The sequence below is a fragment of the Ipomoea nil genome, unplaced genomic scaffold (genome assembly GCF_001879475.1).
Source record: "Ipomoea nil cultivar Tokyo-kokei standard unplaced genomic scaffold, Asagao_1.1 scaffold0143, whole genome shotgun sequence".
Classification (NCBI taxonomy): Eukaryota; Viridiplantae; Streptophyta; class Magnoliopsida; order Solanales; family Convolvulaceae; genus Ipomoea; species Ipomoea nil.
In genome coordinates, this window is record NW_017616571.1 from 1,055,066 (window position 1) to 1,081,599 (window position 26,534).

General features: G+C 37.0%; 1 protein-coding gene across 1 annotated transcript; it reads right to left on the minus strand.

Annotated features, from left to right (window-relative positions):
* Positions 1-15,853: 15,853 nt before the first annotated feature.
* Positions 15,854-16,419, minus strand: LOC109171647 (UDP-glucose 4-epimerase GEPI48-like). Its single transcript, XM_019320722.1, has 3 exons — positions 16,332-16,419; positions 16,081-16,172; positions 15,854-16,006 (listed from the first exon to the last, which is right to left on the minus strand). The coding sequence occupies exons 1-3, from the start codon at positions 16,407-16,409 to the stop codon at positions 15,934-15,936; spliced, it is 243 nt and encodes an 80-aa protein (XP_019176267.1). The 5' UTR covers positions 16,410-16,419; the 3' UTR covers positions 15,854-15,933.
* Between the last annotated feature and the right edge of the window lie 10,115 nt (positions 16,420-26,534).

Below are 26,534 nucleotides of genomic sequence, written 5' to 3' on the forward strand. Positions count from 1 at the left end.
TGAGATCAGTTCCAGCTTCTTTTCCTTCCATCGTGCAGATAGCACTCAGCTGACATGGTATCAGAGCTCTATCGCTCCTACACAGCTGTCACTTCAGGCGCCGGCAACACCAGTCAAGGAATGCAGAGCGGCACTCCGATCAACCAAACTCCAGTCACGCCGATCAATCAGACTCCGATCCAAGGAACACCGGAAGGAAATCCACAGCGGAACCTTCAGCGGCAAAGAAATCGAGACTCAGAGGAGAATCCTCTGTTCATTGGAGTCAATGATAATCCTTGCACAATCTTGGTGAGTCCTCCGTTAACTGGAAGTTCGAATTATAATACCTGATGTATATCTATGCGCATAGCTCTTGAGGTAAAAAATAAATGGAGTCTGATAGACGGGAGTATCGCACCGCCAAGCAGAGATCAGCCGCAGTATAATACATGGAGACGGTGCAACCTTATTGTGTGCTCCTGGCTATTCAAGTCTGTAGATCCGTCCATAGCTCAGTCCGTGATGCACATAGACAAAGCCAAGGACATTTGGGATGATCTCAATAGACGGTTCTCCCAGCAAGATGCACAGCGAATTTCTCTTCTGCAAGATGAGATCTATGGACTGAAGCAAGGCTCTCTTTCAATCAATGAATATTACACCAAAAGTCGCACTCTGTGGGAACAAATGAACACTCTCAGACCTCTCCCCATCTGTAAATGCAATCCTCGATGCGCATGTGGCCTTGTTGATGAAATCAGAAAAGAAAGGGAAACGGATCAGGTAATACGTTTCTTAAAGGGACTGAATGAAGACTACAGTAACTTGAAGTCGAATGTACTTGTGTTAGATCCTCTTCCGGAGGTCTACAAAATTTTTGTGATGGCTGAGAAATTAGAAAGGCATATCAACCTCAATAACCTGAATCTAGGAAGTCTGGATGTGGTTCACTCTAATGCTGTACAGAACACTGCCACTGGGAATAATAATGATGAAATTGTAGCAGCTTTCAATAACCATAATGGAAAACGAAACAACATGATGAAGGCAAAATGTACATACTGTGGGATGTCAGGTCACACCGTGGATAAGTGTTATAAGAAACACGGGTATCCTCCCGGTTGGATTCAGGATTCAAATCCAAAGGCAAGAAACAATCTAATATGAATGCAGCAGTGACGAATGATACTAAGAATCTGGGACCAACCTCTGAGCAGCTTCAGAAGATATTATCTATCCTCCAGCCAAGCCAACAAGCTGGTGCTTCCAACACAGCAGCTGCAGTGTCTTTGACACCTAAGTTCGATGAGAACTCTTCAATTGAGGAAGGCAAGTCCCCTATAACACTTGTTAATTGCTTTATGTTCGTCCACATGGATCCTTGATTCAGGAGCTACCAATCACATTGTATGCTCTTTGGATCTCCTTGTCAATTATCAAAAGGCAAATGGTGCAGAAGTGGACTTGGCTACAGGACAACGGATAGCTGTTGAGAATATAGGAGACGTGAAGCTCAGTCACAATCTGAGGCTAAGAAATGCCCTACACATCCCTACATTTCAATTTAATATCATCTCTATAAGCAAATTGATTCAAGACTCATCCTATAAACTAATTTTTCTGCATAGGCAGTGCTTGATCCAGGAGAGTCTTGGCACGATAGCTGGTATAGCTAAAGAAGATAGGGGTTTATACTTCTTGGAGACCACAAGACCACCAGCTAAAGTCTCTGCTGTGCAGCAAGCCGACTCTGATATATGGCACCAAAGGTTGGGGCATTTCCCAGTCAATAAGCTCCACCTTTTTAGCAACATTGATATCAATCATAGTACTAGTTTAGCATGTGATGTATGCCATATGGCTAAACATAAGCGTTCCCCCTTTCCTCTGAGTGTATCATGTTCAAAAGCTTCCTTCGATTTAATACACGTTGATATATGGGGACCCTTTCCCGTTTGTTCCTTAAACGGAGATTACTACTTTCTAACTGTTGTAGATGATTTCTCAAGATATACGTGGCTGCATATGATGAAAGCAAAGTCTGAAACGAGACATTTTTTGAAGAAGTTTCATGCTTATGTTTTTACCCAGTTTGGCAGGCTAATCAAAATATTACGTAGTGATAATGGAACCGAATTCAAGATGGAAGAGTTCCTCTCAGAAAATGGAATCATCCACCAAAAGTCATGCGTGAACACACCTTAGCAAAATGCTATAGTGGAGAGGTAACACCAACATATTCTCAGTGTTGCTCGTTCCCTCCGATTCCAAGTTCACCTCCCCTTAGAGTTCTGGGGGCACTGCGTGTTGCATGCCGTGTTCTTGATGAATAGGCTTCCATCTCCGGTCCTTGGATGGAACAGCCCCTTTCAGAAGCTATTTGGACATATGCCAGACATCACCGGCTTCAAGGTCTTCGGCTGCTTATGTTATGCGGCCACCCTACCCCATGCAAGAAACAAGATTGATCCAAGAGGAAGAAAGTGCTTGTTCCTTGGATTCCCAGCAGGCACTAAGGGTTATATATTATATGACATAAAGGATGGCACCATGTTTATATCAAGAGACATGAAGTTTTACGAGAAGCAGTTTCCTCTATTTGCAGAAACGGCACCTCACCACAAGATGTCACACTATGATCCACCCCTGCTTAATATCCCTATTTCCTTGGATGTGCAGCCACCACTTGAAGCCAGTCATCACATTGATGAACCACAACCTATTGCCAGACAACAAAGCAGTAGCCCTCTTAATGAATCTAGAGGCTTGCATTCAGCAGAGGACAGAGATAGTTTAATGGTGGACACCAACACTGATCAAAGCCACAATGATCAACAAGACACACAATCTGCTACCAACGACACCATTCCTGCCATCCTTCCTAGACGATCAGAGAGGGATCGTCGACTGCCTAGCCGGCTGCAAGACTACTATTGTGACTCTGTCACTCAAGAAGGTTCATCCCCTCACACCTTGGATAGAGTACTATCATATGATAATCTCTCTTTTCCTCACAGGATATTTTCCATGGCTGTTAACAACATTGAGGAACCAAGAACTTATAATCAAGCCATGAAACACGAATGTTGGAGAAACGCCATGGCAGCCGAGATTAAGGCATTACAAGATAATAACACTTGGGAATTAATTGATCTACCACCAGGAAAAACACCAATCGGCTGCAAGTGGGTTTTTAAGGTGAAGCTCAAAGCTAACGGTTCTGTTGAAAGATACAAAGCTCGATTAGTAGCCAAGGGCTACAATCAAAAACTTGGCATCGATTATATCGAGACATTTTCTCCCGTTGCCAGAATTACCACCATAAGTGTCTTTCTTGCTGTGGCTGCCTCCAAATCTTGGCATGTTCATCAACTCGATATAAACAACGCCTTCTTACATGGTGATTTGGATGAAGAGGTGTATATGGCTTTACCACTAGGCTTCCAAGGGAATAAGGATGGACAAGTTTGCAAGCTCCTAAGATCTCTATACGGCCTCAAACAGGCCAGCCGCCAATGGAATGCAAAATTGAGTCAAGCATTGATTAACAAAGGCTTTGTACAGTCTAAATCAGACCCGTCGCTATTCACAAAAGGCAAGGATGAGGATTTTATTGCTACACTAGTGTATGTTGATGACATATTAGTCACCAGCCCCAGCATACATCAGATTCAAGAATTGAAGAAGTTTCTGGACTCCACCTTCAGTATCAAAGATCTGGGGAACCTGGGGTTCTTTCTGGGAATAGAGGCACACATGGATGATTCCGGGATTAACATTTGTCAACGCAAATATGCCCTTGACATATTGAAGGAGTTCGGATTCATCACCTGCAAACCGGTCAGCACTCCCATGTTTCCAGGACATGCTCTAAACAAAGAAGATGGCACAATCCTTCCTGACATTAGCAGCTTCAGACGATTGATTGGAAGGTTATTATACCTCACTGCGACGCGTCCTGACATTGCCTACGCAGTACAACAGTTGAGCCAATATATCGATGCTCCAACAGACAAGCACATGATGGCAGCTCATCAGGTTCTCAGATATATCAAAAAAGATCCCGGGCAAGGATTATTCTATCCTAGAAACACTAACATGCAGCTCAATGTTTTTTGTGACTCTGACTGGGCAACATGTTTGGAAACACATAGATCTATCACAGGATTTTGCGTCTTCCTTGGATCCTCTCTTATATCCTGGCGATCGAAGAAGCAGCCCACAGTCTCCCGCTCTTCATCCGAAGCACAGTACAGAGCTCTGGCTGCCACTGTGTGTGAAGTCATATGGATTAACTCTCTCCTCCGTGACTTGCACACCCACACCACCAAAGCAGCAACCGTCTTCTACGACAACAAATCCTCCATTGCCATCGCCGAGAACTACGTATTCCACGAAAGAACGAAACATATAGACATCGACTGCCACATTGTTAAAGAAAAGGTCACTCAAGGGGTGATCAAGCTTCTCTCAGTCCCTTCACACTCCCAAGTTGCAGATGGATTCACAAAGGCACTGCCTACTTCTATGTTTCGTTGGTTCATATCTAAACTGGGCATTCAAAGCCTTCATGCGCCAGTTTACGGGAGGGGGGGGGGGGGGGGGGAGGTATCAGAAGCTACTAAAGAAGACGGTCAACAAGTCAATAAGCATAGGGGCACTATTGTAAATCAGCTTGTTTAGAAGTTTGTTATAACTGTCTCACTTTCCCTCCTTGTATATAAGTTCGAAGTCTTCTTCTTCCTGAAGTTGTAACAAACATTTCTTTCATTCAATGAGATCAGTTCCAGCTTCTTTTCCTTCCATCGTGCAGATAGCACTCAGCTGACACAGTTATAAGCTCGTTTGCTAAGAGATTGTGAAAAAGCTTGTTTGTGTTCGTTTAATAATGTTTGTGAACAAGCTCGTTTAGTGTTTGTTCAATAATGTTCGTGAACTGGCTCGTTTGTGTTCGTTTAATATTTGTTTATATTCTCTTTGTAGTTGTGTTACTTGTTTGGTTATTTTTCGTGAACATATATTATTTCTTGTTCACAAATGAATTGTGATCATGAACATGTTCATATGTTTGGTTATTAAGCATTTACGAACGTGTTTATAAACATGAACGAACATGTTCGTGAACGTGTTCGTTAATGTTAACAAACATGTTCGTGAACGCGTTTGTTAGTGTTAACGAACACGTTCGTGAACGTGTTCGCGAACGTTAACAAACACTAACGAACGCTTAACAAACAAACACGAACAGGATTTTCAAAAACCTTAACAAACGAACACGAATACGAACACAAACACTCCAAAAACCTTAACAAACAAACACGAACAATCTCCGTTCGTTTATGTTCGGTTCGTTAACAGCCCTGCCCCGTTCAATTTAGAAATTTTGTAATTTAGTTCACAAATTCAAACACAAGTTCGAGCGTTTGGTCCATATACATACATACTTTAAAAAAAAAAAAAAAAAAGAGTTTATGGTCAAAATAAAATATAAAACTAATGTTCTATAAGAATAGTTTTCTTGTGTCTCTGTCACGTAGGGCTGTTTAACTTTGATAGTTGAATGGTCATTTAAGTTTTTTTTTTTTAAGCATTTATTTAGATGTAAACATATTTATTGACCAGGACTATGTGGTCCAATGGTACCCGGGTTGGACTTCCATTTGGAAGATTGTGAGTTCGAGCCTCAGTGGAGGCGTTATTAGCTCTTTGTGTTTCAGTAGGTTGAGAAAGTATATGAACAGATACATTACATTGTAATAGAGCTAGTAGCATTCAAAAAAAAAAAACATATTTATTGAGAATTTTTTATATCATATTCTGTATTGATATAATTTGTAACAAATTATATTTGATAACGTAAAATTTGTGTAAAAATTGTCAAAATAATATTACCATAAACATCATTAAGAAATATTTTGTCACCTTTTGAAATCTTACTCAGCACAAATCGAATTAGTCTGTGATTTTAGTTAGCTCTGCCCATCAAAAAAATATATGATGAGACAAACAATTGAAATGTACAAAATTATTGTTTTTGGCGTGTATTTATTTGACTAGCATTTTGTACGCGCGATGCGCGAAAATTCATGCCCAATATTAAAATATTAATAAATACAAATAATTAAAAATTATAATTTGAATTATATATAAACAAATAATATATGTATTTTGTACACACATATATAATTTATCATTCATAGAAATTTAATTAAAATATAATTAAGCATTAAATTAATATATAATGATTTTAATAAAATGATAATTAAAAAAATAGGAAAAAGATATGATAGATATAGGTGTATGGTAATAATGATGTGTTATGAATGTTAGAATTAAAAACTAACGGTGTTATAACGGTCTAAGGGTAGTTTTGTCTAATAACATTGAAATGTACAACATTTAAAGTAAAATGTACACATTTATTTGCATACAAAAAGAGGGACATAAATCAAGGATATAACCTTAATTGAGGCTTATTATGTTTTTTGATTAATTGAATTTTAATCTAGATATTAATTCAAGTTTGTGTGTGTAAGATCTCAAATAAGTTGTAAGGACTTAAATAAATTAAAGGTCCAAGCACTGCTGAATGCAGTGGTAAATAGATGATGACAAATGGCCAAATGGGAGTCAATTTTGTGACTTTAGAGATCAGTAAAATGGATAATAAGGATCAGTTCACTTGTGAGTTCTGATAGAAATAGTACACATTTGCTTAGAATATTACATTTCAAATTTCAACCCCAAATAATTATTGATATTGTGTGGTAAATTTTTAGCATTGTTTAAGCACAATTGAGACTATTACTTTACCTTAGAATTGTTAAACTTTGAATAAGAGAACAGAATAACTAAAAATCAGAAATTTTCATATCACATTATCAAGGCTTTGCTTTGTCGAAGCACAAAGCTAAAGAAACGAATGTTTGCCTGAGGTCGCGCACACATCTAGAAGCTCAAGAATTCATTCAAACATAGTAAATACACTAAAAATTAAAAATTAAAAATTAAAAATCGGGATAAGAGTCAAATAAGCCATTCAACATTTATGAAAAGTGCAATTAAGTCATCGAACTCTAAAAAGTTTTAAATAAGCCATTGAACTTGACAAGATGATGCAATTAGACCCTTTTTACCTCATATAGCAGGTTAAGAATAGGTTATAGTTGATTTAGGGTTGATATTGGTTCCAGTTCCAAAACGATAATTTCCGGTTTCAGAAAATGGTGAACTGTCGGTTGGAATCAGTGGTTTTTTAATTATATTTTTTATTTTTAAAAAGGAAAATTTCATTTTTGGTCCTTAAGTTATACCCAAGTTCCGACTTAGTCCCTGAGTTATGATCGTATCCATTTTTAGTCTCTCAATTATGAACGGAGTGGCGCATTTGGTCCCCGACCGTTAAAACTGACAGAAAAACTAAAAAAATATATAAAATTTGAGGGGTAAAGTAGGAAATTCACATTTTATTCTCCTTATATCAAAACCACTTTAACAACATTATTTTTCACTTCTTAGCCTATTATTTCAAAATTGTTCAATTCTAAAAGCATTTCAATAACTTTAGTATGACTTGTTAGGAACCTGGCTCTCGTATAACAAACTTAAGACTTAGCACAAACAAAGAAACACTTGATCATTGTCTTCAAATGTGTAGAACACACTATCCTATCAATTTTCAATTTTCTTTACTACGCAACAAATGTAATCAAACCAGAACTTTTGAGATGCAAAATGATATCAAATTTCTCAAGTTGCTTTTATGAGAAATTCACCAACGGAATAACTTGAGATTTTTAGTATATAAACATTTTTCATATGCAGAGCTTACGAAAGTATGTCAGGATATATGATTCTTGATTAAGTTACTGCAGAGCTTACGAAAGAATTTTACGTACTAAAAATCTCAAGTTACAACCTTGGTGAATTTGTCATAAAAATAACCTGAGAAATTTGATATCTTCTTGTATTTCAAAAGCTATGGTTTGATTACCGTTATGTTTAGTAAGGGAAATCATAAACTTTTAGGATGGTGTGTTTTACATGCTTGAAGACAATGATCAAGTGTTCTCTTGTTTGTACTGAGTTAGTGATTCCTTATACGAGACTCAGGTTACTAACAAGTCATACGAAGATTATTGAACTCCTTTTAGAATTGAAGAACCTTGAGATAGAATGCTATGAAGTTGAAAATAATGTTACAAAAGTGGTTTCAATATAAGAAAGTGAATAAAATGTGAATTTCCTACTTTACCCCTAAAATTTTAAATAATTTTTAATTTTTCCGTCAATTTCAATGGTCGGGGACCAAATACGCCACTTCGCTGAGGGACTAAAAATGAATACTGTCATAACTCAGGGACCAAACTCGCCATTTCCGCTTTTTAAAATAGTCCAAATTTAACAATTTTTTTTTTTTTTTTTGGAATTTTGTCATTCTGGAATTTTAAAAAATGATTATATCAAATATTTAAAATTTAAAGTTAAACTAAAAAAAATAAATAAATAAAATTTTGGAATTGCACTTAATTTTACCAAGATACGTATGCAAATTAATCTTAGTAAAATTAAACGCAAGCCCAAAATTATTTTTTATTTTTTAGTTTAACTTTAAAGTTTAAAAATAGAGTTAATACCATTTGGGGTCCTCCGAGTATAGTGGTTTTATCACATTTTGTCTTAAACTTTCAAATTGATCACATGTGGTCCTTCAACTTTCAGTTGTTACCATCTGTGGTCCTTCGACTTTCAAATTGTCACCATACGTGGTCCAAGTTAACCACCAATGGTCCTTCAACTATCAAACTTTAACCACATGTAGTACTTCCAAGAGAACCACGATTGGTTAAATTTTGAAAGCTGAAGTACCATGGGTGGTTAACTTGGACCACATATGGTAAAAATTTGAAAGTAGAAGAACCACAGGTGGTCAGTTTGAAAGTTTAGGACTAAACGTGGCAAAACCAATATACTCATAGGACCCCAGATGTCATTAGCTCTTTAACAATATGATATAACTTTAAAAAAAAAACAATTAGAATGAAAAAAATCTTTTAAAAAAATTAATTGTTGAATTTGGACTATTTTAAGAATATAAAATAGAATTTTCCAAAAAAAAATAAAATGGTTTGAACCGATAGTTCAAACGAAAATTGTCGATTCGCCATTTTCTGAAATCGGGACTGTGGTCACCCTAAGTCAATTATAAGCCTATAACATGTTTTTAACCTGCTATATGAGGTAAAAATAGTTTAATTGCATTATTCTTTAAAGTTCAAAGGCTTATTTGGAGCTTTTTAGAGTTCGATAGCTTAGTTGCACTTTTTATAAAAGTTGAATGACTTATTTGACCATTATCCCTTAAAAATCAAACAATTGAAGTTTGGGAGGGAAATTCACTGTTGTGTAACCCGATACTACACTCATCAGTGTTGATGTTGTACAAAATGCCTTCATATCTGATCTCACTCTTGGAAGTCAAGCTTATCAAGTTATCGATGTAGGAGTCAGCATATGCAACAGATCTAGGGGATACTCTTCGATGTTGATCGTTAGCTGTGTGTTGAAGATGGTGATTTTTTTTTTTGGGGGGGGGGGGTGAGTGGGGTTGAAGGAGTGTGCGTATGTAGGGTTTCGACTTCTCCCCAATTGGCAATTGTGGGGTCCGGTCATAATTATGGACTTCTTTGGTGCCAATTTGAATAACGACGATGGCAGGAGAATGCTTAGAGGGGTTGTACATTGTTGCTTTAAAGTAGTACTCCACGTTAAATTCAAGATTTTGTAGTCCTATTTTATAACAATTATATTAAAAGAGTAAATACCAGCCAAGGTCCCTCGAGTTTAGTGATTCCGCCATCAATGGTCCTAAACTTTCATTTTGACCTTCCGTCACCCTCCTAGTTTTAAAATTGACCTCCTATAGTCCTTCCGTTATGTTTGTCCGTCTCAAGCGTTAAATCCTAAGACAAAATAGTCTTTTTCTTTAAAATAGACTTTTTCTTTAATCCCCCCCCCCCTCCTAAATACCCAGACCCATACCGATCCTATAGAATTCCCTCCCAAACAAAATCATCACTCACTAACCCTAATCAATTTCACTCCCAAAATAACTCCCAAAATTGCACCCTAATCCATTCACTGACTGACGAGGCAAAATTGCTAGGAAATGGGTTCTAGAAAGCAGCACAGTTCAAGTATGTTTTCCTCCCTACGATTGTATTTACTTACGTGTTTGTAGTAGTTTGAATGTATTAGTATGGTTGATGTGCGGAAATCACTAGGTTTAGAAAAAAATGTGAGTATGCTTCTCTCCGTTCTTGTAAATGTGAATATATATGTGTAGGATTGTCTGTGTTGGAATGGGGACAATATATTTATTTGGAGTGGAGTATTTTTTTTTTTTTTTTTTACTAAATTTGACTAAGTTGAGTTCTTTATTTTGTGTATGCTGAGAAAATGCCAACTGTATGGTATACTTTATGGTTTTTTGTGTATTCAAACTGAGTTGAGTTCTCTTTGTTGATTGTGCTGACTTCTTTATTGTATTTCAAAGCAGTAATGGTTGGTTTTTAATGTAAAGTGCAGTTGTATTGGCTTTTTACTGTGTTGGTTTTAGGTTTAGGGGACCACTAAATATGTTATCTGTATATTTTGTGTATGCTGAGAATATATATGTTGTTTGTTTATTTCCCGATTGAATTGAATAAATAAAGTGTATGGGGACCACAATTCAGCATAGAAGATATAACACACGTAACACATCTAAAACAAAGTTCCAAAATACCAGTGATGATCCAATTGACATTGACTAAGGCATATGAATGGCTATGTATGACAGTATCATTTTGGTTTAGTCTTGGTAGTGTAGTTAGTATCTCTAAGACAAGTGGTAGACAATGTTTTTTGGTTAAGTCTTGGTCAAATGTTTTTTTTTTTTGTAATTGCCAGCAGCTCAACTTCATTGGCTATGTATTATATGTGTTTTTGGCTAAGTATTAAGTCAGTTTGAAAGCCAGTTTCCCTTCAATCTGTTTTTGTAAACTTACATTTGCCAAGTTCACCTCAAATTACATTTGCAAATGTTTTTTTACAACTGCCAACAAGTCAACTTCATTGGCTATGTATTAGATGAGTTTTTGGCTAAGTATTAAGGCTATTTGGCAGCCAATTTCCCTTTAATATGTAAATGTAAACTTACATTTGCCAAGTTCACTTCAAAATTACATTTACCAAGTTCACTTCAAATTTGTCAAAGTTTGGAAGCCAATTTCCCTTCAATCTGTGATGAGTTTGCCAACTATATTAACCAGTTAGGACCATACTGTCTGGGACCATAAAATTAACCAACCAACAATGGAAACAAATAGAAAGTAAACAAATTTTCAAGGAAATCCACACTACATAGGTTCAAACTAGAAAGTCACAGTACATACAATAACTTCCAAGCTGAGTCTGGGGGAGCATTCTAACAATTCCAACATTATAACATTTGTCTGGGAGCATTCTTACCATTCATACTGAATTTGTAAACACATGGAATACAAAAAAAAAAAAAAAAAATTGCAATCACAACTGCAAACACAATTACACCACTGATTTTGCAACATGTCTTTCCCTTTGACTTCTCTTCTTTTTCCTTAACAATGGCGTCTAACATGGCCTTTAATCTCTCCATTTCTTCTCTGTCTCTATTTATCCTCTTCAACAGGCCCGGTATTATACAAATTGCCCTTGGACACATTGGAGGATCTGGCCATTCAAAAAAAACCACATCCCTTCCTTCCCTAAAATCCAAAAAACAAATAATTGCAATTGAACGAACAAAAAATAAAGAATATAAACAAAATACTCACCGGAGATTCAAAACAATGCAAAAACCTCCTTCCCGGATTGCGATCCATCCAAGATGTTCGAATTACAAGCTCATTCCCACATTCACACTCTCGAATTTCTACGGATCCCCCAATATTATATCTTCTCATCGTACAACTTGAACTAGATGACATTTTCTTATCAAGCAATGGAAATCTGATAAAAAGAGAGGAAGAAATGGGAGAAAGAATTAGCTTGACAGAAGGGAAGGGAAATAGATTAGGGTTAGTAAGGGATGGGATGGGAGGGATGGGTTTCTTAATAATATGCTCGACAGAGTGTATTTTAGGGGTAAATAAAGAAAAAGACTATTTTGCCCTAGGATTTAACGCTTGAGACGGACAAACATAACGGAAGGACTATAGGAGGTCATTTTAAAACTAGGAGGGTGACTGAAGGTCAAAATGAAAGTTTAGGACCATTGATGGAGAAACCACTAAACTCGAGGGACCTTGGCTGGTATTTACTCTATATTAAAATTTTAAAATTCAACAAATTTAATTTGATATCAAATATTTATTTTTGAAAATAAACAACTTCATTAATTAAGATCCTCAGCAAGAACAGTAAGAAGAGTGGAAGGAGGGACGGTCTCCATTCTTTACGATTGGCAACGAACATGGTTTCCCTAGCTAACACATGAGTTGCCCTATTCGTGGATCATTTAGCAAACATAAAGCTAATGCCGAGTTCACTAGCTAGATTCCTAATATCCTCAAGAATAAGATCAGACGAGGAAATACAAGAGAGATCATTCAGTCTATTGATAACAAGCATTGCATCTGATTCCACAAGAATAGATTGGAACCTCAACGATTTAGTCCATTTCAATGCTTCTCTGACCGAGATTGCTTATGTTGTTTTGGGGTGGTAGGAGCCCTTCCACTACTTCTCCAGGGCAGCCAAAAAATTACCCTTAGAGTCTCAAATGATGCAACCAATCCATGTCGTTCTATTCTTGAAATCATTTGCCGCATCAACGTTCAACTTGCGGGGGGGGGGGTGGGGTGGGGTGGGGGTTTATTCTACTTGCATTGAACTGGACAGTCTACCCTCTTAGTACGAAGCTTATCAGTATTAGGGAAGACCTTAGAACAAGTTTGCCAGATAAAATTTTTAATCTTTGGGGGATAGAGAGATTTCATATAGATGTCCAGCTAAGTTTTTCGCCCCCTGACAGAGCATTGGTGAGAAGTCTGTAGCAACTTTTTACTGAATAAACACATTTGTCATCGGCACTCCAAATCATCATATCTTCAATGTTACACAAAGGCAAAGGAATAATCATGATGTGATCCATGTACTCTTCCACAAAGATGTCCTTTATGATATCCTCATCCCATTTTTCCTGTTGAATATTCATAAGAGATGAGACTTTGGCATCTTCCAAATACTGTGGTATAAGTGTTGTAACATAGGGGAATTTTTTATAGGGATCCAATGGTCTTTCCAAATGTTGATAGACAGTCCATTCCCCCCCCCCCCCCCCCCCCCCTCCACCTAAAATTAGTCAGTTAGCCTTCAAGATTGATTGGGACTCCAAAATGCTTCTCCAGATAAATGAGGGGCTTCCACCCAACTTAGCCTCAAGAAAAGAGGAATTCTTGAAATATTTTACAGTGAAAACTCTAGATACAAGAGAATCAAAGAAGTGAATAAACCGCCACGCTTGTTTCCCGAGAAGAGAAATGTTGAACTCCCTTATTTTGCGAAAAGATGAAAAACCATGCCACCGAAAATTTTTGGTTTACACAATTCATGCCACCTTTTCCAGTTTATACCCCTACCCCTGTCAATCTGCCCCTTCTACCAAAATTTATTCATTGCAATTTCTATGTTATTGCACAAGCCTAATGGAAGCGAGAAAATACCCATTGCATAGGTAGGGATCGCATGGGGGATGTTTTTTATAAGAACTCGGCCTTAGAAAGGAATTTATTATTCCAACTTCTAATACGTCCCAGGATCTTCTATTTTACGAATCCCAAAATCTCATCCCCCCACCCCTTTCCAATCAGAGAAGGAGGGCTCAAGTCCTTCCTAGTGTGAGAACCTTCAAAAATTCCCATGACCTCACATAGTCACATACCACCTCCCTGGATAATCTGTCCACATTTTTGCTAAAGAAAAGTGCTGACTTGTTGTAGTTGATATTCTATCCAAATGCCAGAGAAAACTCAAAGAGAATAGCTTTCATGACGTTAACCTCATAAGAGTTTCCCCTATATAATAACAGACAGTCATCTGCAAAGAATAAGTGGCTTATTTGCGGGGCTCCTTTTGCAATTGCTATCCCATGAATTTCATTGTTCTATACCTCCTTGTTGATCATCGCACTCAAACACTCCATCATCAAAATAAAGAAGTAAGGGGAGAGTGGGTCACCTTGCCTTAAACCCCTCATAGGAATTGTAGGACCCAACTCATGCCCTTCATGAATAATCTTGAATTGGACCGAACGAACACAACATGTTATCATATCAACAAACTCCATATTGAACCCAGTTTACTAAGTGCACCCTCAACTAGGTCCCAACTCACTCTATCATAGGCCTTAGTCATATCGATTTTCATATTCACAACCCCATTTTTACTTTGTATTTTTCTGTTTAGATAATGATGGGATTCATACGCCAAAAGAAGATTGTCTGTGATCGGACGATTAGGCCCAAAAAGCACATTGGGAAATCGAAATCAAGGAATTGAGCAAAGGTTTTATTTTGTTAGCTATAGTCTTAGCATGAATTTTGTACAAAACATTGCATAGAACAATGGGACTAAGATTAGACATAGACTCAGGTTTGGAGACTTTAGGTATGAGAACTATATGAGTGTTATTACAACCATTAGGGAGAGTTTTAGACATTCTAAAATTTTCACAGAAAAGAACCACATCCCTACCCACAATATCCCAATAGTGTTGGAAAAAATGGGAGTGAGCCCATCTAGACCAAGGGATTTATCGGGTTTCATATAAAAAAAGGTTTTCTTCACTTCTGCATTATCAAACTTTCTAACCAACACACTGTTCTGAATGTTAGAGATTTTTCCTTCTAAACAATCCACAACCAAATTTATGTTCCCCTGATTAGAATGGAATAAATTCTAAAAGTAATTGGTAAACTGTTCAAATCATTACATCTCTCAACCCAATCTCCAGATTCATTCTTCAGTCTCCTGATGTGGTTTGTCTGCCTCCTGCGGTGCACTGCGATGTGAAAAAAAAAATTGTATTTTGATCACCCTCACTCAGCCATAGTTCCTTTGCCATCTAGCACCAGTAGGTATTCTGTTGATCAATAGCCCTAAGGTGTTGGACTTGGGCTTCTCTAAACATAGCACGGCCTTAAGCATGTGTTCGTCCTTTTAGCCTCTCCATTCACTTATGCCAATAGTCAATCCTTTGATGGAAATTCTTTGTAAGAAGTCTTCCTTACCTCCACGCCTTCTTCTCACACCTGGCAAACCTATTAGAAAGCTATAGGCCTTGGGAAGATTTCAATCTATCCAAGACCACTTAACAGCAATAAGCTTCCTTTAACTAGAGGTTCTCAAACTTCACTAGTACAAAATTGCAGATAGGCTACCATTGTAAAAGAGAATAGACAACCATTGTACAATGGTTGCCTATGAGAGGCTCACGTAAAGTCCATGACTTTCCGCGACCATTTAGAAATGGTAGCGTATTGTCGATAATACGCGACCATTCTTGACAAAGAATGGTCGCGTATTGTTTTTTTATTTTTTTTATTCAAATGTAATACGCGACCATTCTTGGATAGAAATGGTCGCGTATTGTTTTATCAACTTTCCGCGACCATTCTTCAACAAAGAATGGTCGCGGATACTGTTTTAAAAAATAAAAAAAAATTAAAATAATTTAAAAATTATATTTATTTTGCACCGTAAAATTCTTCACACAACCATTATGAAAGTAAAAAACAATAAATGAAATTTTACATATTTACAATTCTATATTTATTTATGCTTGTCACTTTACTAATCAATGAATGAATTGAACTATAGCATCAACTAGCAGAGAAAAAAATGCAAAGCATTCCTCTTCTCAGTTAATTCCTACTCTTTATTCAAAGATAGATGCTCCCTCCATTTCTGATCTCTGCACATCTCATCAATGCCATATTTTGCCCTGAAGAAAATTAAATGTTAGCCTAGGCCCCAATTATGGGTTTTCATTATTTTATCCGCCAACCACACACTTACTTCCATTTTAATTCCCGTTCTGCTTTCTCGTTTGCTGCATACACAGTTTCAGCATCACCAGGTCGTCGGGCAGCCATCACCAGTGGAATTTTCTATCCAAACACAAAAATGGATTTGTTAATATACCATACCACGACTAAAGCAACGCCTAACGTTATGAACTCTTTGAAATATTATAACCAAATACCTAGACAGACATTAATCACAACAACTAAGTAAGAATCAAATGAACCATCCAAGCTTGCTTTTACCTTTCCTGATACTTTCTCGAATGCTGTTACCATTTCCAATACCGTGTTCCCCAACACTACCACTCTCATTCGAAACATCGTTGTTCAAAACATGGAAAGCGGCATAATACTGCTGAGGCTGATGGTAAAACCTCTGTACACTGCTAGACGACGATTGAGGTCCCTGGGAGCCCTGCATTTGTAGTTGCGGAATAACCCTTCTTCACTCGCTCAAAAAATGGGTAAATACTACTTCAATTTAGGTACGTTTCTTCGATCGAAACGAGTCCATTGATCGCAAAAGGGAGTGTAACCAACAAAATCTGCAAAGACAAAAACTTCGATCAGCTTGCTTAAACCATTAAATCTTGTCAACAAGAATAGTAAAGATCACAATCAAATCAATCAAATCCATCAAAACAGAACAAGAACTACAATATTGATAAACATCTACAATAACAATGCATAGTACAGGTAAGGAATGAGAATAACCTTGTAAATCCAGAAGCTTATGAAGTAAAATAAGTATCAAACTTACATATTCAAACCCAAATTTTAATAAATCTGAGGAAGTAATACCAGAAAGATCGTTTTACACTCTTGCAGAATATAACTAAATCAGAAATTCTTTTAATCTCAAGTGAATCTTGATGGCAGAGCACTAAATCTAGATGGAAAGCATATATGCTGTAAAGCCAGAACCCATATCACTAACCACTGATAAGCAAATGCAAAATAACTATACAAAACTTGAATATTTTACAAATTATCTCATCTGTCTACAACTTTAGGAAAGTACCTTTAAATTTTAGTCCTTTTTTTTTTTTTCCATTTTCATCTAAAGGAAGGAGTAAAGATAAAGCATGCCACTTCAAAGAGATGTGCCTCTTACCTTATAATTAAAAGAAAAAGATGATTAATCTCTTCAAAAACATTTCAGAAAATTTCTGAGAAAATAGAATCCTAAGTTGTATACTTCACAGCCTGGACGAACAAAAACAATATAAGAAAGCTATTATATAGAGATTAAGACAATGAAAGTAGATTACTTCTTAAAAGGTAAGTAATCTCATTATTCATTTTATTTGAATATTTCAATCTCATTTTGCAATAATCTCCTGGTATTGGAATATTCAAATAAAATGGAGGAATGAATATATAACTTAAAAAGATAAAATAAAATGGAAAACCTAAAAAAAAAAAAAAAAAAAAAAAAAAAAAAAAAAAAGTGAAGATCTGTCTGGAAGCTTTCTAGTTGTTACTTCTATATATGGTGATGGATATGCAGCAACTCATAGAAAGTGAAAGACAAAGGAACTGGCAAGGATTGAGGCCATAAATTTGACTTCGAGTACTATTTAAGCATAAACTAGAACTAAAAAAACATCCTGAAGAACACAGATTCAGAACAGTAAAACTCAAACATTAGTTGCAAAATCATGCAACACTTTGGTGATTTAATAGGCAACAACATTATGAACATCAATAAATTGAATCACTTGCCCCAACACCATACAATATATATTCAAAACATTATATACTATGTATATTGCTTCTAGACATCAGTAGCCACATTAAGCTACCAATAATAGAAAACGAACATACTCTGTAGTATAAAATGGCAGGTATTAACAAATGAATTGGTTAGCTTCAACAAAAAGATAGAGATTTAGCTCAAAGCAGCTAAACACTATTACTTGACCATAGTAGTATTAGGAAAAACTTGAATGAAGAAACAGTTGCAATGAGATCACCTTTAGAAAAATTAGATGGCGGTAGAGCTCCGGGTCCAATGAAGGTAAATCATTCAAATAGTTATGCCTGAGGAGCAATGTGAATGGGGAAAAATGAGCAACAATACAACAAAACAAAAATAGTAAGCAAAGTATATACACTAAACAAAGTAATTCCCTTTCTCTTTCTATACACAGTAAATAAATCAAATTATAAGAAATTAATTATATTACACAAAAAGTAACAAATTTATCAAGAAATTAATCTCATTCTATGTGAAGTAAATGGACTGCAATTCACTGATGAAATTAGGGTGTAATTCATAGTTTTCTCATTCAAGAGACTCATCTAGTGGTGATGCACACTCGGAAAGCAGAATATAGGCAGTCCAATGCACAAAGCTTCAGTAAAGCATACAATTCATTTGCAAGAACAGTCCCAAGAAAGTGGAAGTATTGGAGATGTTCATGAATCAGCCCTGATCCAGGATTGGGATATAGTAGGTGATCAGCTTTTTCCTAGATATATAAAAACAGATATGCATTACTGAAAATAGACACCCAAAAAAAAAATGACAGATACAGAGTAAAAAACAAAAAATGCAAATCTTTAGTAACAACAGAGTGTCATGTTGTTGTGGGTTCTCTTTCCCAAAATTAAATTGTACATACAGGCTCAACAAATAACTCTTTGCTTATTAACAACTGATACAGGTCTACACAAACATTCCATTTTTCCTTTCCTATTTTTATAATTTTTCCCTTCAGGATGATAGATAACAAATAATAATAGGTAAATGTCTCCCATATACAATCAAATTTGAGAACAAAATCAAAACATCAACTCATGCAACAATAATTGACTGAAACCTAGAAACAAAATCTGCTAATCTGCTCGTCAACTTTAAACCCTAGGGTTTTCAATAAATCTTCATTCAAAAAAGTACATAAATGAACAAAAACAAGGTAAATCTTCACAAAAAAAAAAAAAAAAGAATGCTCACCAGAAGGAGGTACTGATTGGGGCAGTAACGCCGCCACTGCCGCTGCGACGAGGATCTGAAGCCGCCGCTTGATGTAGAACATGCCATTCTTGAAATGTTGGTCGAAGCTGAAGCTGTCGTCGGCCTTCACGCTAGGTCTAGAGGATTTGAAACTGGTGTAGAATCTGAAACGGTGGCCCTTTCGAATTTCAGAAAACTCTCCCTACGAGGGCAGAACCTATACCGCTACCCTCAAAACAGAGAGAAACGTCGGAGCTTTCTTCTTCTTCGATGGAGCGGCGGTCGTCGGTATCTGAAGCAGGGCCGGAGGCGCCGGCTATGGCGGTGGTAGTAGCGGTCGTGCAGTCGTGCGGTGGATCGAAGTGGATGAAGATTATTTTAAATCTGAGATGCGATCGATTTATTACCTAGGTAGTAGAACTAGGGTTAATATTAGGGCAACCATTTCTATTAGAAATGGTTGCCTATTATAAATCAATTTTTTTTTAAATAAATAAAAAATACAATGGGCAACCATTACAACTAATAATGGTGGTAGATTATTGATCATTTATTTACAAAATTGCCACCGCGAATTTTTGGGCTAAAATTAGGCAACCATTCTTTCAATAATGGTGGTCTATGGTCAATCTTCTATGTTCAATTTTGTACTAGTGCTTGAATCTTAGTTGGTGATAAATGGTGGAATTCACTTCAAGATCAATAAACAGAGGCTGGTGATCACTTCTAGACATAATTAAAGAGGAAGCTTTAGCACCCCCAAACTCTTCCCTCCAAGAGTCAGAAACAAGGATACGATCTAATTTTGCTTGAATTCATTGCGGCTTGCAGCGTGACTTCTCCCAAGTAAATTGGTGGCCATTGAAACTGAAATCCGATAACCCACTTAACTCCACAGCCTCACAAAAGCCTTCCATTGGCCAATGAGGATTTCCACCCTTCTTTTCAGGCGAATCCATGATGTCATTAAAGTCACCAGCAACAACCCACGGGAGGTTGTCTTGCGTGGAGAGTTGTTTGTGGAGATTCCACCCAATGTGTCGTTGATTTCTTTCAGGTTCCCCAAAGAAACCAATGAGTCTCCAGATTTTTCCATTATCATTATGAGTGACTATAGTGTCGATGTGGTGAGAAGAAAAACTTTTGATAGTTACCATCAGACCATACTTCCAAAAACACGCTAAACCCCCACTATGACCTATGTTCTCCATAGCTAAAAGCCCTTCAAAGCTAGTCTCTTCCTAATGCGCTCCAATTTGTTTTGGCCCACAAAAGTCTCAATTAAAATAACAATGTCAGGCTTCTTTGAGTGGATTAAATCCACTAAAACATGAACTGGCGTGGGGTTGCCTAGCCCAGGACAGTTCCAAACAAGGATTTTCATTGATTTATGAGGGTCTGAGTAGCATGACCCACCTCCAACAAGTTTTTTTTGGCACCGAAGCAGATAGTTTAACAATCATCATGTTTTCCTCTGGTAGCGTATAAGAACTGCGCCCAAAATCCTAAATATCACTCTTTTGCCTTTTTTGATGCAGGGTAAGTTGGCTCAGCCTAGTGACATTGGATTGACTTTGAGAAGCATTGCCAACTTGTTAGGTTTAAATTGTAATAGACTTTGATATGCCAAATTTGTAATTGTAGAACCCCCAATTTTTATTTTGTTTAAGTCTAGTTGAGTCTTAGACCACGATCAGGAAATTATTAAGAAGCAAAAGAAAAAAAAAAAAAAAACAAAAGAGGAAGATGTATGAAAAATGGAAGAAGATATCAAGCCTAAAATCAAGAATTTGTCTGGTGAAAATGACAAATAGAAGAAGAAGATGTATAATATAAACTTCACACTATGCCTTACTCAAAAAGAATTCCTAGAAGAATTTTCTTTGAAGAAGATCAAGATTTGAAGTTTGCATGAATTTGACTTGAAGATTAAGCATCTATGGAAAGAAATGAGTACATCAAAGAAGATTGGAGATGTAACCAAATGACTGTATAGACGAGTTAGAAGATGTTTGATATATTATACCCAATGGCTCAAGTTTGAATCTCATCATCTACAATTTTACAAGGTAAAATTTGAGGTGCCAAATTAATTAAGCCTAAGCCGGATGAAGTTGGGATGCAAGGTAAACCAAGAAATTGAAGACCAGATGAAGTTGGGATGCAATTGTGTGTAACCAATTGAAGTCCAGTTTCAATTGAATAGTCAAAGTCAAACCAGGAGAATTCAAATTGGGAAGCAATTGAAGACCAAATTAGAAAAATAAAAGCAATTGAAGACCAAATTAGAAAAATAAAATTGAAGTCCAGATAAAAGCAATTGAAGACCAAATTAGAAAAATAAAATTGAAGTCCAGTTTCAATTGATGACCAAATAGTCAAAGTCAAGTCAAACCAGGAGAAGTAACCAATTGAAGTCCAGTTTCAATTGAATAGTCAAAGTCAAACCAGGAGAAAAGTAATTCAAATTGGGAAGCAATTGAAGACCAAATTAGAAAAATAAAATTGAAGTCCAGTTTCAATTGGGAAGCAATTGAAGACCAAATAGTCAAAGTCAAGTCAAACCAGGAGAAGTAATTCAAATTGGGAAGACCTGATGAAGTTGGTATGCAATTGTGTGTAACCAATTGAAGTCCAGTTTCAATTGAATAGTCAAAGTCAAGTCAAAGTCAAACCAGGAGAATTCAAATTGGGAAGCAATTGAAGACCAAATTAGAAAAATAAAATTGAAGTCCAGTTTCAATTGGGAAGCAATTGAAGACCAAATAGTCAAAGTCAAGTCAAACCAGGAGAAGTAATTCAAATTGGGAAGCAATTGAAGACCAAAGTCAAACCAGGAGAAGTAATTCATATTGGGAAGCAATTGAAGACCAAATTAGAACGAGGAAAAGTTTGTGCCAATTACAAGTCAAAGTGCCAATTACAAGTCAAAGTGCCAATTACAAGTCAAAGTCAACCAAATTGAAATTGGGTGACAATTGCAAGGAGAAATTCAAATTGGGCAGAGATCTCAATCCCACAAAGGAATTCAAAATGGGCGAAGGTTTCACTTGCCAAATACAGTAGGTATGAGTAAATCTGAAAACTCCCAAAAAGAAAATAATAGTCTAACTAGAGTAAATCTGAGAAATCTCAGAAAGAAAATACTAGTCTAACTAGTATGTGATTAAATTGAAGAATATTTTTGAAGCATATAAATCCCAGAGAAACGAGAACCACTACAGAGAAAAGATTAGAGAAGCCGAAACTAAAGCTCAAAATACTCGCAAGAAACGTGAGAACACCATATGAAGTTTGGGAACCCATCGTGAACTTGGAGCTTTACAAACGGCTAGAATATCTTTCTGACACATTGCCAGAAGATAAGATAAGATATCTGACAAAATATACCAGAATTCAAATTTGGTATCGTCATTTTCCAACGGGCAGATTTTCAAAACAACTATAAAAGGATGAAGATTTGAAGACTTGAAGCAGAGCACGAAAGAGCAAGAGTTTCAATAAGTACAGAGCATACGAAAGAAAATCTTCAAGTGAGAAAATATACAAGAACTCAGAGTGCTAAGAAAGCAAAATCTACAGAGTTCAAAAATACAGAGCTAAACAGAGCATACATATCAAGTACTATACTTGATATATTCAAGAAAGAAAAACACTCAGAGATACAGAGCTTTCAAGAGAAATCATTCAAAGAGTGTTATATCTTCATCACAAGAGACTTGCAGCACATTAAAGATCATTTACAAAGTCCCAGAAGTTGGAAGCAAGAAAATCTTGTTTTTTTACAAACAAGTGGCATCCCTACTTGAGTGTAGGAAGGAGACTGTCACAAGTAGTGTGAAGTCTTAGAGAAGAGAAAGTAACGCGGAGTCGTGAAATCCGAAGTGTACTTCTACCGGAGTGTAGAAAGGGGAAGGAAAGTAACGCAGAGTCGTGAAATCCTGGAAAGTAACGCGGAGTCGTGAAATCCGAAGCAGCAGTGTTGGTGGCACTGGGTGTGATTAGTGCGGGCTTTGTGATCAAAGCACTAGATCACGGAATTCATTGTATCTAGGAACCAGGTAGTGGAGGATATAGTGAATTGCTCTTGGAGGATAAGAGCAAATGGAGTAGGAGGATTACACCACCCCCGAACCACTATAATTGCCTTGTGTTCTTTACTGCTTTCTTTACTTACTGCTTCTTGCTTGCTTCTCACGAGATATACTTGACACAATTTCTACACACACTTACTTTATTTATTTCCACTGTGCACCAGACTCTAACAATCTTGTTAAGAGTTTTGATTTCTCTGTTGCCTTAGCAATTGTTGTACTTTGCGAAAACGGTTTAAAAGTCTATTCACTCCCCCCCCCCCCCCCCTCTAGACTTTTACCACAACTCTTTTGGGACCAACACAACTGCATCTGATGTAGAATTAAATGAAAGGTCGCTCATTGTCTGATCATTGGGACTGCAACTGGGATGTAACAGTCTGATTAATTTCCAACGAATAATGCCCCTATGCACATTCCTTTTGCCCACTGGCTTCCTCGTACCTAGGTTCTCCCGCTTGATTCTTTTTCGTTTGCAAGTTGACGGTGGGTTTATTCTCCGTTGTGGGTCTCCTGCCCGGAGGTTGGGAAAGTAACCACCTGCTCCCTTGCGGTTCCTGACGTCTACCCGTTGCTCTAAGCTCTGGGTTGTAAGCTTTAGGCATTTCAGTCTCAGTGGTATCAAATTGCTTCGGGCAGAATCTTTCACTATGCCCAATCATTCCACAGATGAAACAAAACTGTGGGAGTCTCTCGTATCTGCATTCTAGCCATAGACCTTCCCCTGATGTAGGTTTTATTTTGATTCCTTTACATAGAGGCTTCGTGGTATCAATGCGAACCCTGATCCCTGATGAAAGCATTCTAGGACCCATCGAAATTTGATACATCCACCTTCACAAACTCTTCTAGGTGCGACCCTATAATTTCCGCCATCTTCAAGTTTGTGAGCTTTCTTGAGATTTTGTGAATCTGAATCCAGAATTCCGCCTTAGTAAGATCGATGTCGAAAGGGGACTCGTTTTCCTGCAACTGGTATAGAATAAGAAGGTGTTGTTCAAATGACCAGGGGCCATTTTCAAGGACCCTACATATATCCTTCTCATGAAAGAATTGAAAAAGATATTAGTAGATATCTCTTTTTACAATCATCCCTTTCCCCGAACGTCATATAGAGGCCTACCATCATTTCCTTCAAAAAGTTGAACTTCACCACCTTCTCTGTGAGAAGCGTACTAACCAGAGTTAGGGCACATTCTCCTAGAGGGTCCCATTCTCCATCATAATTATATCTAATTATATTATACATACTTTCTTTGCACATAAATAAATCACAAATTATATAGGTAAGACAAATTATATAATTTTCAACGAAAGAACATTAAAATACACAACTTGGAAAGAACATTAAAATACACAACTTGATATGGGTGGCACCAGAGAGTGAGGAGTGAAATTCGAATAGTTGAGCATTCAAAAAATGATAAGGGGTACACAAGTGATGTTGATATATAATTCTTAAAATAATTTGTACAAGAGTAAATACTAGCGGACGTCCTCCGACTTTGGTGACACTGTCACTTTTAATCCTCAACTTTTAAATCAACCACTTCTAGTCCTCTTACTTTTTGTTTCTAACCATCTATGGTCCTTCCGTTACACTTGAAGAAAGGGGTCGTCTAATGCCGTTAAAAAAATACTTAATACATTTATTATGAAAGGACCGAATTTCCCTTGAGAAAACGGCATTAGACGGCCAAGTGTAGCGGAAAGACCATAGATGGTTAGAAACAAAAAGTATGAGGACTGGAAGTGATTGATTTAAAAGTAGAGGACTAAAAGTGGCAGTGCCACCAAAGTAAAGACCACTGGTATTTACTCTTTGTACAACTTAGCAAGTCAAATTAGATAGAATTTGAATGAAAGAAAAATCTGACACCAAATTGGTCAAATTGTTAAGGGAAAATTGCACTTTTCGTCCCTAAGTTATAGGGTAATTGTAGAATTCGTCCATGAGTGTTGGTCACGTTCACTTTTCGTCCCTAAGTCTTCATTGGCGTTGCACTATTCGTCCCTGAGTTATAAGGTAATTGTAGGATTCGTAAGTGTTGGTCATACTCACTTTTCGTCCCTAAATTATCATTGACATTGCATTTTTCGTCCCTTTAATAATAAAAACATTCACTACTACAGAACATAGCTACTATGACGATTTTTTTTTACACATACAAGGCGATTTTCGAAGTGTCGCGTGTGTAATTGACTGTCGTTGTAAATATACACTTTCTACGGCGGTTTTCAAAACCGCCGTGTATGTTAACTATATACGGCGGTTAAACAACCGCCGTGTTTGTCAACTATATATGGCGGTTATTTAAATAATTGTCGTCTATTAAGTGGCGTAGTATAACACAATATATTAGATGTCGGTTATTTAAAAAATCACCCGTCTATTAAGTGACAAAAAAAATTTAATTAAGGTATATATGACGGTTATTTACAAAACGATCGTCTATTAAGTGACATAGTATAACAAAATATATTAGACGGTGGTTACTAAAAAACCTCTATCTATTAAGTGACGTAGTATACCATTTTTGTAGTAGTGATTAGAGACGAAATTTGCAATTTTAGTATAACTCAAGGACGAAAAGTGCAACGCTAATGATAACTTAAAAGAGGAAAAGTGAGCATGACCAACACTCAATGAGGAATTCTACAATTACCCTATAACTCAAATATGAAAAGTGAGCATGACAACCCTCATAAACAAATTCTACAATTACCTTATAACTTATCAACTCTCGGAGAAGCTTGTCAACCAAGCCATCAACCAAGCCAATAACTAAGTTATCTTGTTATGATCCTTTGCAGAATAGAATTTTTTTCACAAATTGATATTAAATTGTTGAACATAATAAATACTTGATATTAATCTGGATATCTAACAACACGTTTGGTTCACGGAATGAATTTTGAGGTAAAAGGAATGTTATTCCACAAGGAATGGAATAGGCAAGGAATAGAATATGAATTGTATTCTATTGTTTGGTTCGCGAAAAGAATAGACTTTAGGAATTATATTACAGTGTTTGGTTGATTTAAGGAATAGAAATGAAATATGTTTTAAAAGACATAAATACCCTTATAAAAATATGTGATGGTGGCGGTGGTGGTGATGGTGGTGGTGGCGGTGGTGGTGATGGTGGTGGCAGTGGTGGTGCTGGGGTGGTAGTGGTGGTGGTGGTGGTGCTGGGGTGGGGGCGACGATGGTGGTGGTGACGATGACGGTTGACGGTGACGGTTGTGGCAGTGGTGGTGGGGGCGGCCCGACGATTGTGGCAGTGGTGCTGCTCGGTGGTGGTGGTAGTGGCGGTGGTGGTGGTGGCGGCGACAGTGGCAATGGTGATGGTGGTGGTGGCAATAGTGGTGGTGATAGTGGTGGTGGCAGTA